This window comes from Branchiostoma belcheri, unplaced genomic scaffold (assembly GCF_001625305.1).
Source record: "Branchiostoma belcheri isolate BF01 breed outbred unplaced genomic scaffold, Haploidv18h27 scaffold33, whole genome shotgun sequence".
In the NCBI taxonomy this organism is placed as follows: Eukaryota; Metazoa; Chordata; class Leptocardii; order Amphioxiformes; family Branchiostomatidae; genus Branchiostoma; species Branchiostoma belcheri.
This window is the reverse complement of record NW_017803943.1, coordinates 696,774-723,612: the sequence shown is the minus strand read 5'-3', so window position 1 is coordinate 723,612 and position 26,839 is coordinate 696,774. Positions and strand designations below refer to the sequence as shown.

The following is a 26,839-nucleotide window of genomic DNA, read 5'->3' as shown; positions in this document are numbered from 1 at the left end:
GTATGCTACACCAAAGGATGAGCTTCCCGGTTTACAAATTTTGATTCAGATGAGATAAGCGTCTGTGTGGTGTAGTGGATAAGAGCATCTGACTGTCAAGCAAGGGGACCCAGGTTCAATCCCCAGGGACCCAGACATGTCCAGACACCTAGACAATGTGCCCTTGGGAAAGGCACTTAACACATATTTCCCACCTCAGTTGGAGGGATCCTGGGCCCTACTGGGGTTTGGATTGGCGTTAGGAAGGGCATCCATCCGTAAAAAATCTTGCTTCAAAAAAGACCTGACTTGCACTTGATGCAAGCACCTCTAACCCCCAGTTGAGGGGAAAAATAATGTCTATAATAAAAAATCAAAAGGGTAAAAAAATAAGGTACACGTATGCTATTGATATGTATTCTATCAGTTACCCACCAACACGTTCTACCCTACATGTTCTCTCCTCACTGCTGGCCCCTGCTGCACAAGTCTTGGCCCTGACAGTAACGTGGATCAAGGAGTTTGGAGGGAAGACATCCAGCGATGACGTCCATGTCAGATTCTGTACATCTGTGGAACCCACTGATTCAGCTGCACCAACTGAGACTGATGCAGAATTCAGCTGTGTTGCTGTCGTTGTCACCTGTATTCAAAATGTAAAATATGCAAAGTTTAATGGAATCAACTGAGAATTTATACCAGAAAAGGATTTGCATGTATTGTGGCCCCCACACTTTACTTTATACCTTAGAAATAAAGACCAAATGTTCCTTACCAAGTATCCAGTAATGTCTCCTGTTGATATTGATGGAGCAGTCCAGTCTATCCCACACAGTCCATCCTGGGTATGTGAAGTAATAGATGGTGCAGACGGACCTGCAACAGAAATTTGGTTCAGTTTGATTCATACCTGTCCACGGGTTTCTGTAATTATGATAGAAAACCAGCATTTAAAAATTGAAGGATTTGAAGCATCCCTGGAATTTAGAAGACACTTTGTAGACTATTGTCTATTATGTAAATAGTCATATTGAAGTGGTGCAACAGAATAATGGAGAGACTAAAATAACTACTTACACCCATCACTTGATCTTGCCTGAGCAGGATCACTGTCAGCTCCCCTGTACACATCATTGAAGGCTGAAACCTATATGAGAAATAAACATTAAATTGCTCCTTCTTGCCTCATTTTAATGTGGTATGATAACGTCAGCTTGAAATATAATACCGTGCAAGATATCTCGAATAAAGCATTGCCATTGTCCCATTTTATCTAACACATACCGTAATGGAATAATTCTGAACAGGTTGAAGGTCTCCAACATCGTTCCCAGAAATCACATACTCCAGCTGGTTGTTCTGAAGAGCCGTGGATGTGTTTGTAACATAGATGACCTGGTTGTCATAGTACAGTTTCAACGTGTAACCCTTCAGTTCTCCGTTGACCCTCTGCGACCGTGCCCACCTGACTCGTAGCATGATGGTTTTGTTCTGGCCTGATGTGTCACAGTTACAGCTGTTCACATCAGCAAACTGCACAGACAAGGGTCTGGTGGGATCTGCAACAGTCATGCAAAGAGATGAGCGACCTTTAACATGCCTCCATGCTACCAAACCCAATTTAGTGCCAAAAGGCTACATGAGATTTTGAATACGCAGTTGGTTAAAGACTAACCCAAAGGGATCAACCCTTAGAGCTGATATCTGAAATGCAATGTTGCTGACAGAAAATAGTTGCTTGTTTCACATCGTAGGCTGAAGTTCTAACTAATCATTCATTCAATTTCTGTATCTGTATCTGTATCGATATAGCAGGTATAACTGCCCTTTTGCGTAACACACCAGCTTCGCAGGCACGCGGTGTGGCGGCAGCTAGCTATATCACACCGAACGACTTGTTACACTCAATCTTTGCACATTTGATTGCAAGAGTTGTTTAAAGCTTTCTAGTGATGATGCCCCTACTGTGCTTGGTGGCAATTTGGTGATACCAAATATAAAGGGACTCTTCACACAGTTTTTTTAGGATATTTCAAATAATTCAAGTATGAAATGATGATAAAAATGTATGTGCTAGAAAATGGCAGTAAATGTCAATATTAGACAGATTTCCTCATCAAGAATATTCTTTTGTTTTGCTGCCCTGAAATTGCATTGGATGCCTCTCACAAAGAATGTTACATTACTGGTTACTTCTTCAAGAAGGACTTACAAAACTCTGCCGTCCTGGTGGTGACACAGTTGCTGTAGTTCCCTGATCCTCCACTGGTGTGTCCACGGACTCGGAAGGTGTACACGGTGTAGGGGGTCAGGTTTGGGACGACATACGATGTGACACTGCCGGATGAGTTCACCGTCTGTGTGAGCTGAGCTTCTGTACAGTCTGCAGTAGGACCATACTGGATGGTGTAGCCTGTTATCACTCCAGCTTGAGACGGAGGCTGCCATGTAATGCTGACTGACTCATGAGTGATGGCTGTCTGTTGTAGACCAAGTGGGGGTCCTGGAGCTGTTATGCATATAAAACAAATGATTTTCATAACGAAAATGATAAAGAATGCACTTTTTAAAGGCCTACCTTAGTTTATGAGTTCATAATTACTGTACATTTGCCTCCTTAGCAAACAAATGAGGCAAATTCTACAATCTTCAAGTAATCAATGACCACTTCAAGTATCCTCACCAAGGCTAGGCTCCTATACTATTTGACTACCCTCTTAAGATTGATGGCCAAGAGGATGGTTTAAGACAACTCTGCTTGTAATGCAAAGGTATGCAAATGTAAAAACAACTCACGTGCATCCAGTGTGGTACCAGCCCCCAAAGCAGGATCGCTCCATCCTATGGAGTTTCTAACCCTGACTTTGACTGTGTACTGAGTAGAGGGAGACAGGCTGTCCAGTGTGTATTGTGATCCTGTGGGTTCTCCTCCTGCTCCGGAGGACTGGTGTGTAATAATGACCGCCTCACTCCACGGCTCATCCAAACTCCGCCTGTAGCTCACCCCTGATTGGTCGACGTGTAGGTTACCGGTCACTCCCACCGTCCAGGATACATGGAGGGCAGTGGAGGTCAGAGGTGTTACCTGCACCGAGATGTCGTCTGGTCGCTCTGAATGGAAACAATTAGAATGTGTGCATATTAGTGATTACATTATGTAGCAAGTGGCATGGAGGGGCTGGTCACCATTAACTGTTGGGACAGTCCTGACAATGTTATGAACATTGACTTTTGATTGAAGGACATCTGGATGTTGTAAGTCTATGATAGCCCAAGTGTTCAAGTATTTTCTCAGTAACCAAGATTATGACACTCGAGTGTAAGAATGCTCTGACATATTTACGATGTACCTCCCTGTTAAGGGAAGACAGTTACATGTGTACCTTGTACATGTACGATCAAATAGATTTTCACTGTTTTGAGAGACAGTTACCTTGTATGATCAAACTCCCTGTTTGGAAAGAAAGTTACCTTGTACGGTCAAACTTGCTGTTTCTGATGAGTCAGTGCCTGCACTGTTTGTTCCCCTACACGTGTACTGTCCATTGTCCTCCCGCTTCACTCCACTGATGGTCAGTGTACTGGTCACTGTGTTCTGGACTTCATCTGACATTTCTCCTATACTGAAACGTCCACCAGGTGTTACCTCCGTACCGCCTTTATACCAGGTGATGCTGGGTGCTGGGTCACCACGGATGACACAGGTGAATGCGGCTGATTGGTCCAAGGTTCTGGTCTGATCCTGTGGTTGCTGTGTTACTGCAGGTGGCACTGAAACTGCAAATTTTACACGTATTATACTCTGTGCATGCAACAAAGTCATTCGTGTTACCGGTATTTGAATGTAACCTGTAAGTTGAATTGAAACTTTCCTTCCTAACCTTTCCTTCATCATGAAGCAGCCCACGATCTAACAGATTATTCTGGCATGACTGATATGAGACAAAGGTTTGCAAGACCTTTGCTGGGTGACTTGAAGTGAATCACCAACTCCAGACAGTAGGATTGGGGTCTGGCTCTCCCTAAACACAAGACCTCAATTTAACATCCTATCTGTGGGACATCCCTAACCAAAGATACTCATGAGGTCAACCTGAGTGAAGTGAGGAAAGTTGTGTAAAGTGCCTTTCCCAAGGGCAAAAGATCATTGGCATTGGGCAGGATTTGAACCTGGGACCTCTTGGCTCTGAGTCAAACACTGCATTAAGCCACACAATCCCACAGGATCCATAAACTTGAATACACATTACCTTCACACATCGTGCCAGAACCGTGGTACCCTGGATTGCAGGTGCAGCTGAAGGAACCAGGTGAGTTGGTACAGGTGGCATGTTGGTCACAGTTGTGTGCACCTGTGCTGCATTCATTGACATCTAGCAAAAACAGACAAACAAATGAGTAGAGGAAAACAGAGTGCTTCTTATAGCCTTTTACATATTATCAAAAGGCTAAAATCATGTTGCGTTGACTTACATACATATACTGTAACACTGATATTATAGCTATTGAGGACAAATACATCTTATCTTTCTTTTTGCAAACATATTGCCATACTAATTACAAGGCCATACCTGTTTCACATGTATCCCCAGTCCAACCACCAGTACATGCGCAGGAGAAACTGATGTATCCAATATGGGTGCAAATGCCGCTATTTTGACAAGGGCCATCGTAGCATGGATCTAAACAGCAAGAAACAAATAAATTACAGAATAAATGCATTATGCATGACCACTACTTTATGATATGACACGTTATCATAATAATAAATTAGCTAGTAGTACATACTTTGCCCCAGATCTTTTGTAAACAGTTTGGGCCAAAATATGAGCATTTTTTAGTTTATTCACAATCTGAATCTATTTTTTTGCACATCAGAAAAAATGAAGCAGACAAGAACCAAGTGATTAAATTGGTGTGGCCTTACATGCATGTTGTACTCACCTTTCCTATGGTAGTAATCATTGTTGTTGTTTGTTCCTAAGGCTGAAGGTTGTGTTTCCATGCTGTCAGTGCTGAGAACACACAAACTTCTGCTCCTGTCATAGTCAAAAGACCTGCAGGTCCCGGCTGGTACAGATGACGTCCCCTGTAGACATCTGAGCGCGCATTCGCCAGCAGTGAGGCTGCCAATAGCCTGGTTGTTATACCCACTCAGAGCCTTGTTGTCGTGCTTCTCAAACATGCTTCCCTCTGAAATATTGATAAAGTTTTATTAGCTGTTCTGTGCTGATGCAAGTTTATATTATAATAAGAACACTAAACTTGATGATCCTACTAATATTTCAGACTGATACAAAAACCAAAAGTTCTGTTGCAGTACCAAGGTCAGCCACATGGAGGCCCAAATTTGACCTTGACTTGTGTCTTTCTAAGACCTAACCACCTTCCCACATACCAAATATCATCATAATCCACACAGGCCTTCTTAAGTTATGCTGACCACATGTTTGCAGAAACACAGAGTCTGACACACACACACACACAGGTGGAAAGCAATAATTTATACTACCGTTAGTACTACATTTTAATGTACTAGTAGATAATAAAATAATGCATTATTATAAGCACATGTGTGAGAGAGAATGTCATACCTTTCCTGTGGTAGTAGTCAAATCGCGACCGTGGGTTACTGGTAGCTACAGTTGCTCCAGGTGTGTACATGTTTGCTGTACTCAGGATACAGGCCCCATTGCCATTCGTGTCATAATCAAATGACAGGCACGTTCCAAGTGGAACGTTAGAAGTTCCCACTAAACACCGTGTAGCGCACTCCTCCTGGGTAATTCCTGGGATCCGTTCAGTATTGTGGCCGTCCAACGCTTTCTCATCGTAAAAGTCAAACAGTGACAGCGATGTGTCTGCTTCTGAAACACACCAGAAGGAATACACATTACAAAAGTTTATACGTGTAGTTCTGATCTGTGCTAATTTACAACGTTTAACATCAATTGGCTCTGCGATCTGTATTTGTATGTGATTGTTGTACTGTGCTGTGTAATACAGGGCCCCGTTGAAAAGCAGTGCCATCACTGAATTGGGTTACCCTGTATAAAAATGACAGAAATAAATAAATAAATATCTGTATTTGTATAGCCAGTATAACCGCCCCTTGGCGTAACACATGATTGTACACAGCTTTGGTTGTTGTTGGATACTCGGATTCGGCTTTCGTGAAACCAAAGGAAACAACAGCAGCAAACAACAAAGACAATAAAACATACCTGCTGGGATGATCAGCACACACAGTAGCAGTCCCCAAAGGTGGCAGGGATGATTTGGAAGGAAATGGTGACGGCCTCTCATTGTGGTCACCTGAGCTCCCAAATTGTCATTTACTCTCAGCCTATGGACATAAACATGTACAATCTGTAATTACTGTATCATCAAATCCACAAGAAGGGAATTAATTAGTGTTAGTTATCGGTTAAAAAAACAATTGCCATGACAGCCAGATTTTATAAGACAAAACAGTGTGACCACCTGTGACTTGATTTATATGCAATTAACAGAAGTTTTATCAAGCAAACATCACGAGAACTCATGACAATAGTGGTGCCTTCCTATAGTGTTAGAGTCGTCTTTCTATTAATGTCACTGCAAATATCCTAAAGCCCCCTAGACAGACACCAACAAAGCTTGTTGACTCTGCAGTCCCACAGGATTAACCAGAAATATTTGTCTGACCTGTTTCTTTTTACCTGGAGGCAAACATGTCCTTCCTTCCTGTGGGAGGATACAGGTGACTCACATAACAACAAACAGTCTGGATCAACTGTCACCAGCACATCAGTAAAACGTACTGCACCTATGCGTAACCCAAATTTTGGGGGGCTTTTTCTAAATATGACATCCTGCTGACAATTTATGCTATGGTCACCCTTGTGAAACCACAATGACCGTCTATGTTTCATCACAGAAAACTCACTCATAAAGCATTAGAAACTGTACAAGGTACTGAATCTAAGCATTATAAATTAGTACAAAAAACCTAAGGATTGATTGGGTACTTAATTTCATTATACGTTTCCATAACATTACAAACTGCCCAATGCCCGTCGGGGACTGACAACATCCTCAGCAGGATTTACCCATACCCCGTGAAGGTTTTTCCGGAGTTCTACTTAAGGCTTTTTGATCATTGTTAAGAAAAACTACTGGGGTGGAATGGTCAAAGCCTTTAATTCATTGGTTGCGTGAGACGCTTTGTGTCAAGGCCTCATTAGTAGTAGGTGCTTATTTAAAAACTCATACAAATGAGCACATCACTTTTGGAATCCACTATTTCACGCTTGGTTACGACAAGTGTAAACAGACTATGAATTTCAGTCCGATCTTGTTCCATGTTCTTTAGTCTATAAGGTGAAAACAACACTGACAACGGGTGGCATCATGTCATATAGCTTTGAACTCTGGATCTGTGAGTCAAATACAGGTTGTGCTTAAGTTTTAAATGCCACTTATTTCACTATCTATAAGTGTAGGGGTATTATATGACGTTACAGAACTTTGTTTTTCAAGCTTCTAGTTAAGATTTACCTAAAAAAAACGGCCACAGTCGTACAGTCTAGACTCAAGACCTAATGTTCACCTGGCTAAACAATATTAAACTGATTTAACAGAATACTGTGTTTCACACTCATTGTTTAGCCTCTATCAGGCTTTGGCAGCAGTCATACAGACAGACGGCATGCCCCAACAGGTTTTCAGAGCGGCAAATGTAAAAATTAATCTTTTTTTTTCCATATCTCAATAAAGAAAATTTGTACTCATTTAGCACAACAACCTCCCTGGCATGTTATCTGCCTACTAAGTATTGGCCACTTTCTAGCCTTTTTCCAGAGGCTGCCTGGTAGAGGCCAACCCATTGCAATTGTAGACCGTGGGAGCGGCTAAATCAAATCCACAATTTACGTCATATTCGTTACTAGGAACTGGGGGATTGTCTTGAATACACATACCCCCCTCCCCAATATACAAGGAAGTAGACTTTTGAAAAAACCGAGGTGTTTGTTGAGGCTATTTTTTGGTGTGACGAAATGCCGGGTGATTCCAGCGTTCAGTGATAGGCACTCATAATATTTTAACACGATACTACGTCCACAATTTACAAACTTATATTATAACAGATACTCTAGTTCTTCAACCATTTACCAATTTTTAAGAACATAATATAAGGAGTGGTGGTATGCCGGTTGACCGGCGAAGTAGTCACCAACTTTGGCACACATAAAATGTCTCTTTTCGTGAGCGGAACATAGAGAAAACTTTACTTTTAAAACCTCAAAACCCCAACAACCGTTCTTACCTCCTATATAGTCGTCAGTGCCCGCACATGGAGAAAAATCGAAGGAAATTGTAGCTGCGATCCGGTCGAAGTTTCCGTGCACCCGTCCTTGGGCGGCCTACTTCTTATGACCCTTGACCCCCAACAGGTGAGTGTGGGCGTGGCTAAAGCCGCTATTCTTGGAAAACCGACAAAGCACAAAAGCACAGACGATCATGAAGTACACAGAAAATTTGCTCAATGTTTTCTATGATACACTTATTAAAGTTTCTCACATATGAGTAAATACTACAGTTGCTTTGTCGCAGTCTTCAGGCTACTAAATACTGGCATGTAGAATTACTAGAAAAGCAATTAATCACAAAATTGCCATGACGTCAAAATTAGTAATCAATCCGCCACTTGCCCAGGGCAAAATTTTCTTAAAGCGAAATCTTCCACGTACCTGCTGGTAGAATTAGGTATTTCCTTAGCCTAGAGGCGACCGAAAAACTTTAAATTTACTCACACGACTGCGACGAATTGTGTTTCAGTCTCGGAAGTGACACAAATATTTGTTATGGTGCAAACATACACCATGTTCATAAGATACACCAAGTTAACTTATGAATATCAAACCCATATGTTTAGTTTTTTTTCACGCAACCCGCACGTTGGACAAGCACGTACTCATGACGTCACGATGTTTAAACATAGTTCTCGTTGCTATAGAGATCAGACGAGAGCTCTCACGCGGGGCTCTCACACTGACTGAGAGGCTTGCATGTTTCAGGAGGAACAAAGCCAGCAAAGTTCTCAGTATAGATTAAAAAAGCCCATGATGTACTTGGAGAGTTCCATTCCTGGTATAGATCGATTTTTCACGTGATCAGAATTAATCCTCTAGCAGAAAGAGCAAGCAATAAGCATGGCGGCATGTGTAAACTTTGCGGCATTCCTTTTAGAATTTGTTTTCGTTCCCGGTCGCCAAGTTTTGATGCGATTTGCTCTGCCTGACAAACTTTTTGATTAGCAGTGAGACAGGCTGTAAGGACCGTGAGAATAATCACTTGTCTCGGGCTTTAAATCAGATCAAACATGGAAGACTCTCCGAAAATAGGACACAGAAATTCAATCGTGGACAACATTTATCGATTTCCATAGTCACACATGTAAGGAGCGTCCTCTGGCGACTTAGCTAAGAAATACCACGAAGCTAAGTTTGTGGCCAAAATTACAGCGAACCACATTCACATGCTTGCTGTTATCATACACTGTTAAAGTCATTGTAAGACAATAAACAGCATTGCGTCACGGAATGTGAACACTATTCCACAAACACAGACGACTTTATACAGTTTGTTCTCAACATATTCTTCTTTCTCAGCCCCCGTTGGCCCCTACAATATTTGACTACAACGAAAATAGAGGCAACATATGAAAACGGGTTTGAAAACAGTCGAACTTGGTATTTGTTGTAAAAAGTTGAACTTTTTACTTTGACTATCATTATAATTTGGTTATTTGTTGAGACAATACAGGCATAATATCCCCCCCTCCCTCCCCAATAAAATGTTTGAACTACAACGAAAACCGCTGATAGCCCGGAACGGGCCGCGTGACAGTCGGAGATGGTTATTTGTTGTAACAATTCAACACGACTCGACTCAGAACAGACCTGTTATGTATGCAGGCACAGAAAAACAAGTTAAACCCACCTGGGTCCTACTACTCTGATGTATGATCCTTGCCAAAAGCAAGACTGTCAGCCGTACTTCATGGGTCGGTTTTACTTCATTACAGTCACACAAAGATAACATTTATTTGACGGACGATACTTCCTTCCTTGGAACCTTGACTCAGCAAATGATGCATGGGATAATGAATATTTCGTGTAGAGCTTGCGACATCGTTACTGTCACGACCAGTCATTCCTAATACGCAGTCTTACAGCCATGGCTAACGAGGATAGATCACACAAGTTTCAAAGTGCGGACTGTCCTTTGCATAAGCTCGGCGTGCAAATTATCTCAGGTCTGTAATATCTTCAGGTATTCATCGTGACTTGAAAGGCAATGTTGTCAGCGAGCACTGATGAAAATGGGGGGATGAGTGTCAGGGAGATGTCTCTAGTGGAGTGAAAGACCTATACATTAGGCATAAGTACCGCAGGAGAGTTGGGCTATGTGTGTGTGCTTTAATTTCCTGGTGGAATCCTGGCACTGACGCCACCCTTGCATGGGTGACGGCGCAGCAATTTTGAGAGTTTAGTTAGAATTGTTGCAGTCTTGTCACGTTTCAAATCTGCTCTTGCTCAACAGGAATGTGTGACTGTCATCTGGCAGGGATTTCTGCTTAGACATATATTGTAGCGGCTATTTACGAAAACAGAGGCTTTCTTGTTATCTCTGGCACAAATAACCCCCAGTGTTAGCACGAAAGCTGATCTGTGTAGGTAAATTCCATAGTGAAATTTTATACTTTCGATTAACACAACAAAAACAGCTTATCTCAATTTTTCGGTTGCTCTTCCGTCAACCTTCCACAGGAGTGATTATTAGTGATTATTCCATTACTTTGAGCACGTGACCTACGGAAATTTGAGGTGATGTCTTTACTGTATTTAATCCAAAATGTCTATGGAACCACGCCAGTGCTTTACTCGAGGAATAATTCTGCGGACCTCTTTCATGGATGTGGTCCAAGAAACAAATTACGCTGTATATTTCAACACTGGCCAAGTTTTGTAATAAACTTTGGGGCGACCCTTATACCCTCCACGGTGAACACTGGTGATCAGCCAGGCCTATAAAACTCAGACTACATTGGACATTTCATTTCAGCAATTTGCAAACCGTGTACGACCTTAGACATTGTCCATAACTTTTCATGATGACAGCTGCTCCGATTTGAAGATATTGTACAGATTGCCCCCCCCTCCCCGTAATACGGCAAATATGACAATAAATCGGTGAACGAACAGCGAAATTAACAACTTCTTCAATGTCGTTATTGAACTTTGGCGACAGTATTGTATGGATGTTTGTAAATACGAGTACAGTCGTGATTATAGAAAATTCAAATTCTACTGCTGGATGGATAAATTACGGAGATTACTGTACTGACAGGACGTTTCGAGTGACATCCACCACTCTTCTTCTGCGTAATTAACTAAGTAACAGAAAGTTTCAACACTTATGAGCAACGTTACTGGAAAAAAGGTTGAACATATCAAAGACTCGTACGATATATATGTATACTGTATAACGCCGAAGAAGAGTGGTGGATGTCGCTCGAAACGTCCGGAAGTATTCTCCGTAATTAATCCATTAGTAGAGCTTGAATTTTTAACCTGGGTGTCTAACCTTTACCAATGTATAGTCGTAATCCATCCTCCTGTCTCGGCTTTGTTTCGGGTTAACGAAGTTTCTGAATAGTTTCCAGCACGTTGACGTTTACTATCCTGCACGAAGATTAGTTACACTGGCTGGTTAAATTATGTCATGACCTTTTTGATATTGCAAGTTTACAATGAAGTTGATCTTCAGTCAGGCGCCAGACATGTCGTGTACCACACAAAGTAAAACTGAAAAGTTTCTTAATCATAGATACAGTCATTGCCCCTAAAGGTTGAACATGCTTTCAAACCGCTGGGCGCCTATTTGGATACAAGTTAAGCATCCATGCCATGGAAATCAAACGAAAAGAAGAAAATTAAACCACTGACATTCCCCAAATTGCTGTGTAGTAGAAAAAAAAGGCATAACCATTTTATGTTTAATGCAATATCTTTAATATCCAGTAGTAGTAAACATTGATTCTAGGCCGGTAATACATGGAAGATAGAACGGCATCTCTCACGGCACAATACCTGGGGAAAGGAAAATGTTCCTACCGGATCTATGAACTCTAAACAACACATTGGCGGGGGATAATTATCAAGTATAAAGCGGCAGTATGTCTTGCCTACGTTCTTTGACTCATACAAAATGTTGCCGGTACGCTGTTGTAATGATAAAGAGTAGCATGTAAGAAACATCTCAATATTACATCCAGTAACCATCCTGCGATATTGTACTAAAACCGTCTGTCTTGCGCGTCTGTACTGTTCCGTTGAACCCAGGCGCTTAGCAGAAACTAAACTATGTCTAATGTAGACTCATCTTGGTATATCAAGGCTATTTGCAATGTTACAAACATCCCATATCATCTCTGAACGTTTTTGTTTTCAAAATTGCTAAGTCTATTTTCCAACAAGCTGTGATTTATGCTAAGTCTTGGCCGTTACTGGACGGCGCTCAACACCGGCTGTAAACTACACCCCCTGGAAAAAGCGTTCGTCCGTCATGACATCTATCTAAAGAGCACTTTCTGCAGGCGATGAAATGCGGGTTATTGTCGTTTCAGGGGCAGATTTGACGGTTGTTTTACAGGGTGAAATCCTAGGCCTTCGTCGTCCGAAGAACCATCACAAGTAATAATCCAGTGAGTGGTAGACCAGCTGATTTCGACTTGGGGATTGAAAGAGGAACTTGTATTGTTGTGTTTGAAGGATAGAAATTATACAAAATCGTACCAGGGAAATACACTGCATGGCTCAATTGTTTTGAACAGTTCCCACTCCCGTGGAAATAAACTGGTCCACCCCTAAGTACAAGAGTGTCATGTACATCAAAATAGTGGCCAAATATTTGGCTTTGACAGAGACATGTAGTTCATTGATGTTGTCCTCATTATTGATTGCATCAGCAAGAATGTTACGAAAGTCAAGATTGCCAGAACTGCCTAAGGATACTTTTATAAGAATATATATACCATGTCGCCTGCACACGTCCATTGCGAGGATCTTCAATTCCGGCCAAGTTTTGCAAGAAAAGTTTTCACTGTTGACCGAGTAGCCAGCATGTTCGTTAGTCGGGCACATTGTCATTCGCAGCAACCACTGATCAGGCTATAACTACTTTTGATGCTGTGTCTGCTTCCTTCCTGTTTTATCCACTAAAGCTAAGGTCCCAATTACGCCGGTGCCCGTCGGGGATGTAGCCCCGGCTGGCCCCGGCCGGGTTCAGGAGTCGAGCGGGCATCGGCTGCCGTGGTCACAATTAAAAGTTTCCTTCAGTAGCATTTTGTTAAAAATTTTGTCACCCTCTTTGGTCGGTCTCCGGCAGGCACCCGGCAGGCACCCGGCAGATTCTCTGATGATGTCTTGTACTGACCTATACGTAATGCAGAATTCACGTATTTGTTGTGATCATTTGATCTGTGAGGTCACACATTTTACCCGGATTTACGAAGTACACACCTTTATTCTGTTCATCTGGTCTGTGACGTAAGAAATGTGTCCCGGTGGAATGCCGGCAACCGGAGGGGTACCTCTCGGTGTTCTCACGATGAGGTCACGGCGTCTTTTTGTCAGCGGTGCCCGGGTAGAATTTAACTCAGAATTAAATTCTTATCGGGGCCCCAACGGGCAAAAAAATAGCCCGGTAGCCGCAGGGTGCCCCGCGGGGCCACGTCGGGGTCCCGCCCGAAAGTGTTAAAAATAGCCCGGGAACTACCCGCCAGGGCCCCTTTTCCCAATTGGGACCTTAGCTTCAGAAGTCTTGTTAATCTGGTATAGATGAAATACTCAGATCGTCTCCCAGTCAACTGCACTTCTCAATAACCCTTCAGAAGACGCAAGTGTTGTAGACGTCGTAGTTAGTGCTCAGATATTGCCGAAGAGTTCAACATTTGCTGCCAACCAATCCTGTACAATGTTTCATCTGTCTATATGGGTTCTCACACCCAGTTTGCCCGTATCTTTAAGCTTTGAAGTGAGGGCACCACAACAAGAGAACACCAATGATCATACGGTCCTTGCGTATTTCTCGGCATGTCGGAGCCGCCCGTTGCGTCCGTCGGAATTAATAGATTGGCATCTTCTTTACCAGTGCTGCTGCGGCAACATTGCATATGCGTGACCGTGAGTCATTTCAAAAACCTGGCGAAAGGCATCTTGGAAAGTGCCGTAATCTGATGCATCAAACTGACCGGAGAGGCGACCCATTGTCTTAACGACCTCGCTGATCAGGGTAATGCGAGCGGACGAAATATGGCATCAGTCGTCAAATGCGCATTCTCTTCACTTGACATATTGTGTCCATGCCGTCTGCATCAAGTTTTGGAATACGGCCGTCATCTCACTTTGATCGTCTCGGCCCAGCTCTGGACACTCTCCTTTCCGGAATCTGTGCCGTTCAGGGCACTGCCACCGTAGTCTGAAGTGCTTCCGGATTCCGTCAAGTCCACCATCTCTCTGCTGTGGCCTCCGGAATAGGACGTTTCCCGGTCCGGATGGATGCGCCACTCGTGCGGGTGGTGCTGGTAGGTCTGGGAACCATCACTCTCTGACGGGCCGTATTCCTGGTCAGGGTCAGTCTGGGAGGGGAAACAGAAATTTGACATACATTGGTCTAAATAATAAACCAGACAACCAGAAATTAGCTTACACAACAGCATTCTTTGGAATCCAAACGCACATAGGTTGACGGATCGTTTAGACATGTTATTATGTATTTGGCGGGTCACAGGCACCTGGGTGGTTGTACCACGCTTTTAATTCTGTTATGTTAATAAATGTCATCCTTTACGATCCCTTGACCAAGGAACCTTAATCAAGCTGCGAAACAAAGAGAGGTTTATTTCCTTGTGTTTTGTAATGATTTTTTACACGGTTTATTCTGTTACATGCGGTTTATCCCTCGAAATTGCCATGTGTACCCTGTGCAATGATTTGATACTGAGCTAGACTTCCAGTACTTGTTTTTCTATTAGAGATGGGAGTTTTTACGTGGCATTCGATTTAATTCAGTGCTTATTTGCTAGTGAAAAAGTTTGGCTGTGACGAGCAAGGCATGCGAATGTTCAGGTGCAAACAATATTCAGATTCATAAGCATAGGGCTTCGGCAAAACCTCTAAAACAAAATGGTACTTCTGTGCCCGGCAAAAATAGAACAGAGAACTGCATAATAAGAGAGAGAGAGAGCAAGCATACAGCCAAGTCCTAAACGACGTGCTAACTAGGAATTCATGGGCATGCTTCGTTAGGAGCAGACATTTTGGGAATATTTGTGTACTGAGTCAGGAGGATGGTTAGTGTTTAAGAGGTGGTTCAAGAAAAGGAAGCTTAGAGGAAGATTGGCAGGCACCTTAAGTACATATGTTTTCACCTTTGAAAGGAAGCTATCCTTTTGTAATGAATAATGGTCTTTCCCTCACCATGGCGGGGGCATGCCCGTCCATGAGCGGGGTGGTAGCGTCCACCTCCTCACAGGACGGGAAAACAGGGTTCCACTCCTGCCCGGGGGGCTCCACTTCGAGATCACCTGGGAGGAAACAGGTTCAAAATCACACTTCGTCTTCCTTATTGGTCAAGAGCTGACCAATCAGGGGACGTCAGGATGCTCTTTTTTCTAAATGGAGCTCGACAAGATAATCTGATAGGGGAAGGAGTATTCAAATGATGAGATTCATCTATCTTAGTTATCAGTAACTACAATCTATTCTGTGACGTTATGACTTGTTTATCATGTCACACATTGATACCAATTGAAAATTCTGCAAGATTATCTACTAGGTTTCACGTTAATCTATGTGGGGGTGAATCAGACAAGGTCCTGCTATTGTAGTATATCCACCAGTAGCTTCTACTCTTTGTCGATGAGACTATCTTCTATTTGAAGCTCAAAGCTAACAAAAATGAGGCTTTTAAATTAAACTATAATGAAAATAAACTATGAGAAAATAAAAATTGAAAAATAAATCGTACAAGAGGCTTTTAAATTAAACTATAAGAAAATAAACTATGAGAAAATCTAAATAAATAAATTAATCGTACTTTTCGGCCGTGGATGTCTGGATGATGGCACAAGTTGCGAGCATTAAAAAAATCGGTATTCTGACCATCTCGCACAGCGGGACGCTCAACTCAAATCTGTCGGGAAAATCTACGTACCAGAAAAAACGTCACACTCGGCAAAGCTGGTACAATATCAAGGCGCTAAACCCTTTATTAACGACCCGTCAGCACACCTGGCAGATCAGGCGGGGTATCACGGCATCGGAGCGGGACTCGCGGCAGGTGGGGAGCGGCTCTGACCCCGAGAAATGGAGGTCGAGATATCCGGGTGTAGCGCTGAGATAACGCTACCCGAACGGGTGTCGCTAGGAAAGATTGTTCGACTAATACATCGGATTGTCACGCCATCCACCAACTCTCGGTTTGAAAATCTTAAACAAAGTTTAACTCAAGACAACTGGTCTACGGAAAGTTAGCAGATATTTGGATGCGTTTGGACTCCGATATTACGGGTGAGATCACAGAATGAACAATTATTGATTTTTTTGTTCCAAAGGGAAGCGGTTTGAGGTATCGAAGGCATAATCCTTTCGATTAGTCGAAAGACCAGTGACGCTGACTGCCCCACCCCAGCGAAGTTTAGGCCCAGTACGTCTGAACAAGATGGCGGCCAAACTTGAGGCTAAGCAGTACATATGCTGATATTTCTGTCACTTCCATTAATGGCATCCTATGCAGTTTCAGGACGGCAAACAAAAAAAAAAAACTAGTCTACATTGATACCTTTAATTGCTACTATGAACGTTCCCCAGTTAGTTTTGAAATACCTACAAAGCTTTGTTGCTATGTAAATTTTGTTAATTTGAATTTCAAAGATGCATCCTGTAAGATCTATAGTTTGGAGCAAGATAGTATTGCTGCCAAATTTTGCCACAGAAATCGTTTCATTTTGGGATCAAAAATCATGGCAGAATACTTTCAAACGCACGATCTTCTTTCAGACATTTTGATGTTATGATACAAGTTAAGGGTGTGTGACTTTATGCGTCGTTTGTGCAGCGCTAGGCCACATGTGGAATACGCGGATCATAAAGTTATATGAGAATATGGAGATTTCATCTCCTCACATCTCCCCTGTGTCACGAAACACATCTTCAAGTCCACACCTGAATATGTAGATACACGCTAAGCCTGGCCTATCTTGTAATAGTCCTTTAAGACCTCACAGACACGTATAATTCTGAGATCGATGGGTGAAGAAGCATGAATACACATCCGTGACGTACATCAAGACAAGGTCACGGTCCATCCATCAGCAGACTGCAGGCTCAGCCTGGATTATCGGATTACAGGATTGTATGGATAACCAAATCAGAGAAAGGCGAGAGGCGATATCACCACCATCGCATCTTCACAAATGAGGCCATTTTCAAACGCCGTCTTTTCAAGAAAAGGTCGTTCATAGCAAGGGCGATTTACTCAACACGTATCTGTACTATAGAGTGCCATTAATTAGAGGGATCTCCCATTCATGCCAGCGTAACGAGCTTGCCAAGGTTCGATTCTTTGACTCTCCCAAATCACCAGGCTTTGCTTTGAACGCTGTGTTATATACGGCTGGTTACGTTTTGCCGTTATTTTACGACGGGCTAAAAAGAGAAAGTTTGGTGACTGCCCTGTATCAGAGGAGGATGTTTAAAAAGACGGGATCCGGAGGGGGGTTTGGTTTGGTGATTGTGATTGTTTGTTTGTATAACTAACTGGTATTGGTAATGCTTACTGAATTGATTAAAATATAAATGAGACGCAGAGTTGAAGCAGACAGATACAGAAATACACACAACAAAAGTTGGTACGAACTTAAGGCCACAACGACTAATGATTAAGCTCACTACTTCTTCTTTGATACTTTAAATAAGGTATGATCTTTCAATCATGTATGGATTGAACTATAGAGAGCTGAGATGCATGTACTTTTTGTCAGAACTTATCCTTATACTCGTAGGTTCTGATTGCATTGAGTACAATCTGAGTGCATTCTGGAAGCACCATTTAAACCTTGTATTGCAGAAGTACATGTAGTTGTTAGAGGTATTGTATTTCGTTCTTGTTGCCATGTATTATTTCTCTTCTTATTTATGTTCACATTCGCCAGGTGTCTGCCTTAATACTTAATAATAAAACGATTCAATAAATGAAATAAATTATTGTCTAACAACAATTTGTAACCAAGAACATCGTTTAAAGCCATGTGTATATGTACCCTAGTACATTCAACATACTGAATTCCAGGAAAAGGAAACGCCCCCTACCTCCCAACGAGGTAACTTCCACGTAGTTGGCGGGGAAGAGCCCCTCCTTCCCGCGGGTCCGCCCGTACCACCAACCAGAGTCATCTCTGTTCACGATCTCGATGACGTCATCAACCTGCAGGTGGAGCTCGCCTTCCTCCTGCGGGTAGTAGTCGTAGAGCGCACGCGCGAACCTCTTCAAGTTTTCGTCTTGCTGATTTCGGTTCCGGTTGTTGTGATGACGCTGGATATGACTATCTGCAAAACACAAATGGGTACATATAATAAAAAAAAAACAGTTCAAACATATTTTCATAACTTTCATACAGAGGTGAGTAAGGAGTATGTAAACGAAAACTGCACGTCTTGGGTAGAGTGTTGTCAGGTCTGATTGTTAATGTATTGTGACGTTTTCAATCAATCGCTGTTTGGTCCGAGACCGATGACAGACGACAATGAATATGTAATGTGTACTGTGTGACTAGTAGTGTAAACTCAACAGCGCTATCCTTCTTGCTTATTGCTTATCCTTATTGTTTATAAAACAGATCAGAAAATGCACAACATTCAAGGAGGGGAAGGGATTTTAAAGCACACAGAAGCGGTTTCTTTCTGCCTCGTCTTTCTTTCTGCATCGTCTAGAGTGCACCAACGGGTAATCGATCTTTGGACTAAACCTGACTTCGTTTTGAAAGGTTTTGAGCTGATCCCCTCCCATAACCTGGCTGTCTTGACGAGGTCTATGACTTGGCTCCCTATAGGGCTCGTTAGAGACGTAAGCTGTCCCCGTCGGTTATGGTTTCTCTCATGACCCCTATTTCCCGGCCTAATGGGTCGTTCCCTGCTCCACAGGTAGACCCCAATTACGTTCATCAGTTCGGCGTGCCTGCGGGCAGGACGAATCGTTTACCACTCCATCATGCAGGGATCCTTCGTCTGATAATACAGACTTTAGTACAGACACACGGCAGCTGACATCGGTGGCTTCTCGCCGTCAACTTCTGGAACAAACTTAAGGTGCCCACTACTTCAACAACCAGCAGTCTTTGGAAATCCTGGCACGTTTTCAGTAATCAATAAGTCAATGAATACATTTGAATTGATGTGGTAAATTCATTATATGGGGAGAAAACTTGAAAGTTCATGAAATAAGTTACCAGATTACATATAGTATGGACTATATAAGCCTAATGGAAAGATGCAGTAAAACGTTAAAATTATTTAGCGCCCAATGGTGGACTAAAAACCACTCTATTTCGAAAAAGGCCGAGAACACACACATACTTCATACTTCAAAACACACAGCACTTGATCCATAGGAACTTATTAGTTGGCAGTGAGTTGAGAGCCTGTTTGCATAACTCATTCCCGGAAGAGCTGTTCGCAAAGTCGCCGCATTCCCAGAAGAGTTGTCCATAAGTCGCTGCATTCCCGTAAGTGTTGTGTTGAAGTCGCCACATTCCCGGAAGATTTGTGGAAGTCGCCAAGTTACATTATCGACAGTCTATGATGAAGCACGGTGCTGCAATGACATGGAGTGTGCCATGGTAGGGAAATTGCCCGGATTACCAGACAAATTGACTTCTGCGTAATTAGGGCCACTGGCGATGGACTCAAGTTTCCGACTTATTAGGTCTACGGGAGGTTTAATTAGCTTCCTACAATTAAGGACTAGAGAAGGAATTTCAGCAGGATTAGCATAGTAGTCTAGGGATTTAGTCTTTCAATAAAGTGCCAACAAATTGATGTAAGTAGAGACATACTTGAAATAAAGAAGGAAAAGTATCCAACTTAAAGAAGGCATGGCAGCAAGGCAAAGCAACACACAAGCAGCCAAAACATAAATACACACACCTGACTGTAGTACATGCACTTGAAGAAGTTACAGGTGTCACTTTGGGACTATTTGGAGGAGAACAGATTAGAATTGCTGTCACTGCAAAAGGGACGATCTGGCATAGCTCGACCACTTCGAGTCTCACAGTATAACACATAGACAGTCTCATTCTACAGAGTATGTCTGACTCTTGGACAACGAACCAGATGTTGGAATAGACATGGGGTATTAAGGAGGCCAACTACATCAGGGCATTACAGCCATCCCCCAACAAAGACGGGGGACGTCACAGACTTTCTGCAACATCTGATCCACTGCTCACCGAATCACGTGTGCCATCTAACGTGATGTCACAGAAGCGATTAGCAATCCTTGACAAAGACTGGAGTTGCACAGTCGAAAATCTTGGCAGGCCTAATTCCTTGTGTTGGAAATTATTTTTGTCTTGCTTCATAATGACTTCTACAAACATAGTTGAACTTTCAAGATACGACTTGACATTGTTTACTACTGTAGACATATTCGACTTGAGGCAGACATTTCCTGTATCAGAGATGGTCCTATGACTACCTTACTCCGGAATCACAGTGCGTTTAACCCCAGGCAACAATGATAGAGGCAATCTGCCACCGCCACAAATCACCACCACCCACCAGACAGGCCCAGAAAAATATATATCATTAAAGAAAAACGTCCAAATTAAGGAGCATCTGGAGATACGCAGATAATTGGGCAAATGACAGGGAAGACCGCGGGAGAGGCGACGCCCCTGCCCGGGAGCTGGAATTTGGGAAATTAGCAGCGTTTGTTTTCCTGGAAGATTTGAAGGCAGACGCATGGCATTATCGTAAGTAGTATGTAACACACAGGAGGTCTGAAACAGAGCAGAAGGTCTCCAAACAACCGTACGTCTTAGGACGACGTCAAGGACGACGGGTTAAATAAGGTTTTAACAGTTTTATCCATATTCAAATACATAAAGATATCACAAATACAATATACAGAAAAGAAAAAAGGACATGTGGAAACAAGAAAAACTGATACAGGAATATGAAAAGAATTTACAATAAGTGTAACAAAAACTAGTATTGTTAAGGGAATAAAGAAAAACACAGAACCCATAGATGAACAATTTCCCCCATTTTCCAGTTTTTCGATTTGAACAGAGAGGTTTGCTTGTCTTCAAAAGGTGTGGGAGGGATTTTAACTTCTGTAATTCTGTCCATCTGTAAATAACTTCAACAGATTTTCGAATGATTGAATATCAAAGTTCTTTATCTTTAAAAGAAGTTTGATATGTCATGTAACATTTGAATATTTGACAGGCTTCAGAGGATGTGCAGTTCTGACCGAAAGCACAGTGAGGCGTGGCTTGACGTTGGTTCACAATAGTCATGGTACAAATCACCTTCCACAGTCCATAGATGTACAATGTAATTATGAACGTTACCAGAAATACACCCAACAAAAACCGATTCTTCCTGTGAAAAAGATCACAATCGGATTATAATTATGGGAGCTTTGAAACCAACTCAGGTCTCATTTTAGCTAGCGATGAAATAAAAGGGAAAAAAGCGACATTAAGTACGAAAACATGCAGCTGAACTTGTGCTAGCAATGGTAATATTATGCATCATCTATGTTGAAGAAAATTGCAAGATTGCTGTACCCTTGCTGCATTTTCATTCAAGGTTGATGATCACTTTGCGTGTTGGTTATCATGTCAATCTATTTCCTCATCACGTAGTTTGTATTTCTGCGTTTGTGCAAGGAATTGATCAAACAAGGGATTCTTTGTCTTGTCGCTGCTGCTGTTTTGACAAACTCTGATCGATCGCATGTGTGTAGCGAAAATAGGTCTAACATGGTCGTGACAGATCGATGGTTTATAAGCCGTGCATCGCAGTAACCACTCATGGACAGGTGGCTGATGGGATGGGACAGGTCACGGCCTTTGACCCTTTACCTTTGACCTGAACTGTTTCTATGGGACACATCATGTAAATCACTATATATATATATATATATATATATATATATATATATATAGGTGCGCAAAAAAGTAACTTAGCATTTCTTGCCTTACTAACACTTGCATTGTTTTACCACAAACCCTTGATATTGCAATTGTATTCCCAAGCTCCCTCGTCACATATTCCTCCTTTCTTCACTACAACTCCCTCATCCTGATACGAGATTATCTCGGAACCACGCCTTATCCAGTTCAGACCTAGTCAATAAACAAATATAGGTCACTAAACAGAAAAAAATGAGTCACTAAACTGAAAAAAAAAACGACCACAATATCTTTTAACTCTCCTATCACTGTACAACAGAATCAGCAGAATCCCCTTAACACTACCATTATTAGTTGTCTGTCCCGGATCCGAATTCTGCCTTCATTACATGTGCATGTATGTGAGGAATAAAAAGATAGCCCGAAACAAATTTATGTGCAGTGAAAGAAGAATCAGGGCTAATCTGTGGCATTAGAGCAATGCGCCATCGGTCCTGTATTATCAATACCCTATCACCCGCATTTCCTGTTCACCCTAAGACGGATCGCTTTTCTACAACAGCGGGGATTTACGGGACCAGTATTTCAAATCTAGTCAATTTCAATTTCAATTTCAATTTTCAATTTCAATTTATTTATTTAACCAGTAATTACAACTCAGGCCAATTTGGCCTGCTTTTCAGGTAATCCTGGATACATATAAAAATACACACAACAAATATACATTACATAAACTATTACTAAATTACAACATCCTAAACATCAAGAGTGTCAAATCCTGCACCTAATGCTCTGTATAAAAGTCCTAAGAAGTCCTGCTCCTAATTATCTGTATTAAAAGTCCTGAGAAGTCCTGCTTCTAATGTTCTGTTTAAAAGTCCTGAGACTAAGGAGCTGTCGTTGCTGTAGCGGAAGAGTGTTCCACAGGTAAGGACCATAGTACTGCAGACTGCTCCGGTATGCCGTGACTCTTACTGGTGGACAGAAGAGTAGGTGAGGGTCGTAGTCCCTAAGACGCTTTAACTCTGAGCGAGTAGTCCGTACGCTTAATGTTGGAGGAGTCTCCCACTTGAACAGAGATGCCATGTACACTGGCGCACTACCACGAATTGCCTTAAAGACATTGACAAGGGTTGTGATTTCTGTCCGTTTGCGCACAGAATCTATCCCTGCCTCAGCTCGCAGGTTAACCGCTGAGACATGGTCCTGGAGTTTGTGACCTGTAATAAGCCTTGCAGCTCGGTTGACCAGTCTGTCCAGCTGTGACATAAGAGTCTTGTTGCCTTGTACAAGACTTGGTAGCCATGCTGTGGCACAATACTCCAGATGAGACAGTAGTAGTGTCTGGTACATGGTACGCAGAACTTCCTTGTAACAAAGGCTCTAGCACGCCCCATGGCTCCGAGTCCGCTAAGAAGCTTCTTCGTGATTCTGTGCACATGTGCTGCCCACCTGAGTGATGGGTCGAGAGTAATGCCCAGGTAAGTGAACGAATCAACTTGCTTATATACATTCACACCGTCTGTTATGTTGACGGATGTCCCAGCATGCCTCAATTTCTGAGGGAGCCCGAAGAGCATCGATTTGGTTTTGTCAGGATGTAGCAGCAACTTGTTTTCATTTAACCATTTTACAACTCTCTTCATGTCCATAGAGACAGTCTCTTCACAGGCCTACACGGAATCAGCCGAGTAGTACAGGACTGTGTCATCAGCATACATGTGGATGCTGCATTTTTCAATGACGTTGGGTAAGTCGTTAACGTACAGACAGAACAGTAGGGGCCCTAGAACACTTCCCTGAGGAACCCCACAGGAGACCCGAGTTTTTGTAGAGTGTTGACCCTGAAGGCACGTGCAGTGGAAGCGCTCAGACAGGTAAGAGGAAAACCATTTCATGGCGTCACTGTCAAAGCCAAGCTTATCAAGTTTGCCTAACAGAATGTCATGGTTAACCGAATCGAAAGCCTTCCGTAGGTCCAGAAATAGTGCGACTGTGACTTTACTGCAGTTGTAACCAGATCTAATGTCCTCTACAATCTTCTGTACAGCAGTCCCCGTGCTATGGTGCCTCCTGAACCCGCTTTGGTAAGTAGTGAGAAGTTCACATCTGGTCAGGTAACGTGTCACTTGATTACATACAAGCCTTTCCATTACCTTTGACGTAACACTTAGCACAGACACAGGGCGGTAGTTACCAACATCAGCACAGTTACCAGACTTGTGTACAGGTGAGATCTGAGCCTCCTTCCAGTCGGATGGAACCTCTCCAGAGGCCAGTGATAAGTGACAATGCACCACATTTAGGTCAGGAGGCTATAAAATAGCACGTCCATTCAATAGCAGTTAAAATGTGTGTCGCTTTTAGCGTTGGGTACGGCCCCAGAATAGGTCGACTAAGACCGGGGTTAAGCCGTCATTTATAACCGGCCAGGTGGTCATCTGTGTGGCCTAGTTCTCCGTGTTAGTCGTTATGACAAGCAGGAAAGGGTACGTTCTAGACGAAAGGTGTTCCCGGTGGGCTTATTGCACAGGGGCCAGGGGTAGGGTCTTTTGTTTTAGGCAAAGTTTGACATACAGTAAATTCTTTCATAAGGTAGAATATTCTATAGCCTTGAGGAAAGGTAGGTTGGAGAAGCATCGAGGGAAGTGGAGCTCTTCTGATGTTATGTTCACTTATGATACTTATGTTTCGTTATATTTGAAAATTGTCATCATTTCATATTAGTTTGGAAGTTCTGATTCTGTTAGATAGCATTTGAATTTGAATTTGCGTTGGTATTATTATGGTTAAATCGAAAATTTTGTTATTGTTAATCGAACAGTCTGCAATATAATTACAAGCCTATAGAAAGTTAACAGATGAAAGGCACTACTGTTGGTTTTAAGTTGGTTTTTCGGATTCTCTTTGCAGTATTTTTTGAAAATGAAAACACATCTACAACGATATTGAAGTTTGATTACCCGACACCACGATAGATTAGGTTTATTAGATCTTTATTAGATGCTTGATAAGATAAGCAATCTGTAGTATTACCAAACATGTCACACGTGGTCATGGAAATACTCAATATCATGTTGTTTTATGTACTCTTTTTGTACGTTGTGACAGTTGTGAAATAGATGTATTTATGAACAATACTCATGCGAATAGGGCGCTCATTGATATTTGAAATCTGAGTAGGGTTTCTCCCAGATTTGAGACTGTGTATACATACTTCTCATTGATTGCAAATGTCAATGATTATATACTTTATTATATATTATAAACTGTATTGAGCGTAATGAACATGGCGGCAATGTTAATACACCATGCGCTGGGTTTAGTATACAATGATTAATATGCAGATATCTTAATGGAGACTAAAACCTATTGGATCAATACAATCTAGGGAGAATTCAGCCTTGAATAAACAAATAAGAAGGGCTTGTTTATATTTACCCTAAAATGAAGAATATGAGCCATTGTTCATGTTTATCTTACAGTTGATCAGTTGACTAACAAGTGTTATTGTCAGATGGAATAGATTCTTGATTCATCCACTTAAGGGTTAACAACGCGCTTAAGACCCACCGGGGTTCATTAAGACACACAAATTTAGACCAGAACTTCACCAAAACTGCATTTAACACACCAGTCTGCTATTGTTATAATGTCTTGAACATTTCCTGTGTTCTGTGAAAAAAATCGGGCTTATGCCGCCAAGTACAGACATGTAGTTCGACCAACATACATCTTCCGGGAAATCTGCATTCGACTCGCCGTATTTTCCGGCAACTTTGAAACATTTATGCCGTTCATGATGACAAACCTATTGCCCTGGAATAATTCCCATCTATCTCGATGGCGTCTGCCCAGCCAACTTTCAGTCTATGAACCTAATCCTCCACAAAGGACACATTTACGCTCCAAGGCTCGAGGCAGACGTTATTGGTGCCAGTAAATGGACAGATTTCTCATTAAGAGAACTTCCGCCTCCATGGTTTATTAATTAAAACGCCACTGCGACGTGATGTATGTCTGTGACGAGGCCCCTGCGCTTTAAATCAACTCCTACTTGGCGAGGAGTAAGTCTGTAACCAAACTCTGCAGCATAGCACAGTCTCTCATCGTAGTACACATTAGACTTCGAGATTTGTACACATTAGACTTCGAGATTTGTACACATTAGACTTAGCGGTAGGTAATCAACAGAAGTGTGTAGGAGGTTTCTTCCGGGAATAAAGAATAACATTGTAGGGGAAAAAATTAACTGTGAGAGACGTGTTGGTTGTATTGATCTGTTACAGTGATGTTTAGACAATGTTGTAACGAAAAGTTGATGATACTTGAGTGTAAAGTTGCGTATTTCAGGAAACCCACATTTTCCATCAGCGCAGTTGAGGCAACATATGCATTTACATTTCCAGAAACTTAGATCTCAACAATGTAGCCTTTTCCCCACATCTCTCTCTCTCTATATATATATATATGTATACGAGCTGATGGTCACATGCCATGGGCACGGGACTCATTACAAGTCCTGACGCCAAGTTACGTTTCACTGATACAATCAGCAGTTTAATTCCCAAGGAACGTTTGGTCTGAAAATATGTGGGTGTTGAAATT

At 42.2% G+C, this 26,839-nt stretch overlaps 2 protein-coding genes across 2 annotated transcripts in view; both read right to left on the bottom strand.

Annotated features, from left to right (window-relative positions):
• Positions 1-406: 406 nt before the first annotated feature.
• Positions 407-6,321, bottom strand: LOC109475130 (Down syndrome cell adhesion molecule-like protein 1 homolog). The gene is made up of 12 exons (XM_019775667.1): positions 6,204-6,321; positions 5,574-5,846; positions 4,924-5,172; positions 4,551-4,661; positions 4,230-4,352; positions 3,451-3,756; positions 2,776-3,090; positions 2,192-2,488; positions 1,264-1,538; positions 1,057-1,126; positions 755-855; positions 407-622 (listed from the first exon to the last, which is right to left on the bottom strand). The coding sequence occupies exons 1-12, from the start codon at positions 6,283-6,285 to the stop codon at positions 407-409; spliced, it is 2,418 nt and encodes an 805-aa protein (XP_019631226.1). The 5' UTR covers positions 6,286-6,321.
• Positions 6,322-13,847: 7,526 nt separating this feature from the next.
• Positions 13,848-26,839, bottom strand: part of LOC109475294 (hemicentin-2-like) — a 70,312-nt gene continuing 57,320 nt past the window's right edge. The window contains exons 6-8 of the mRNA XM_019775903.1: positions 18,399-18,635; positions 15,507-15,613; positions 13,848-14,665 (exon numbers count right to left, since the gene is read on the bottom strand). Coding sequence (XP_019631462.1) covers positions 14,423-14,665; positions 15,507-15,613; positions 18,399-18,635 — 587 coding nt within the window. The 3' untranslated portion in view covers positions 13,848-14,422. The remainder of the gene's footprint in view (positions 14,666-15,506; positions 15,614-18,398; positions 18,636-26,839) is intronic.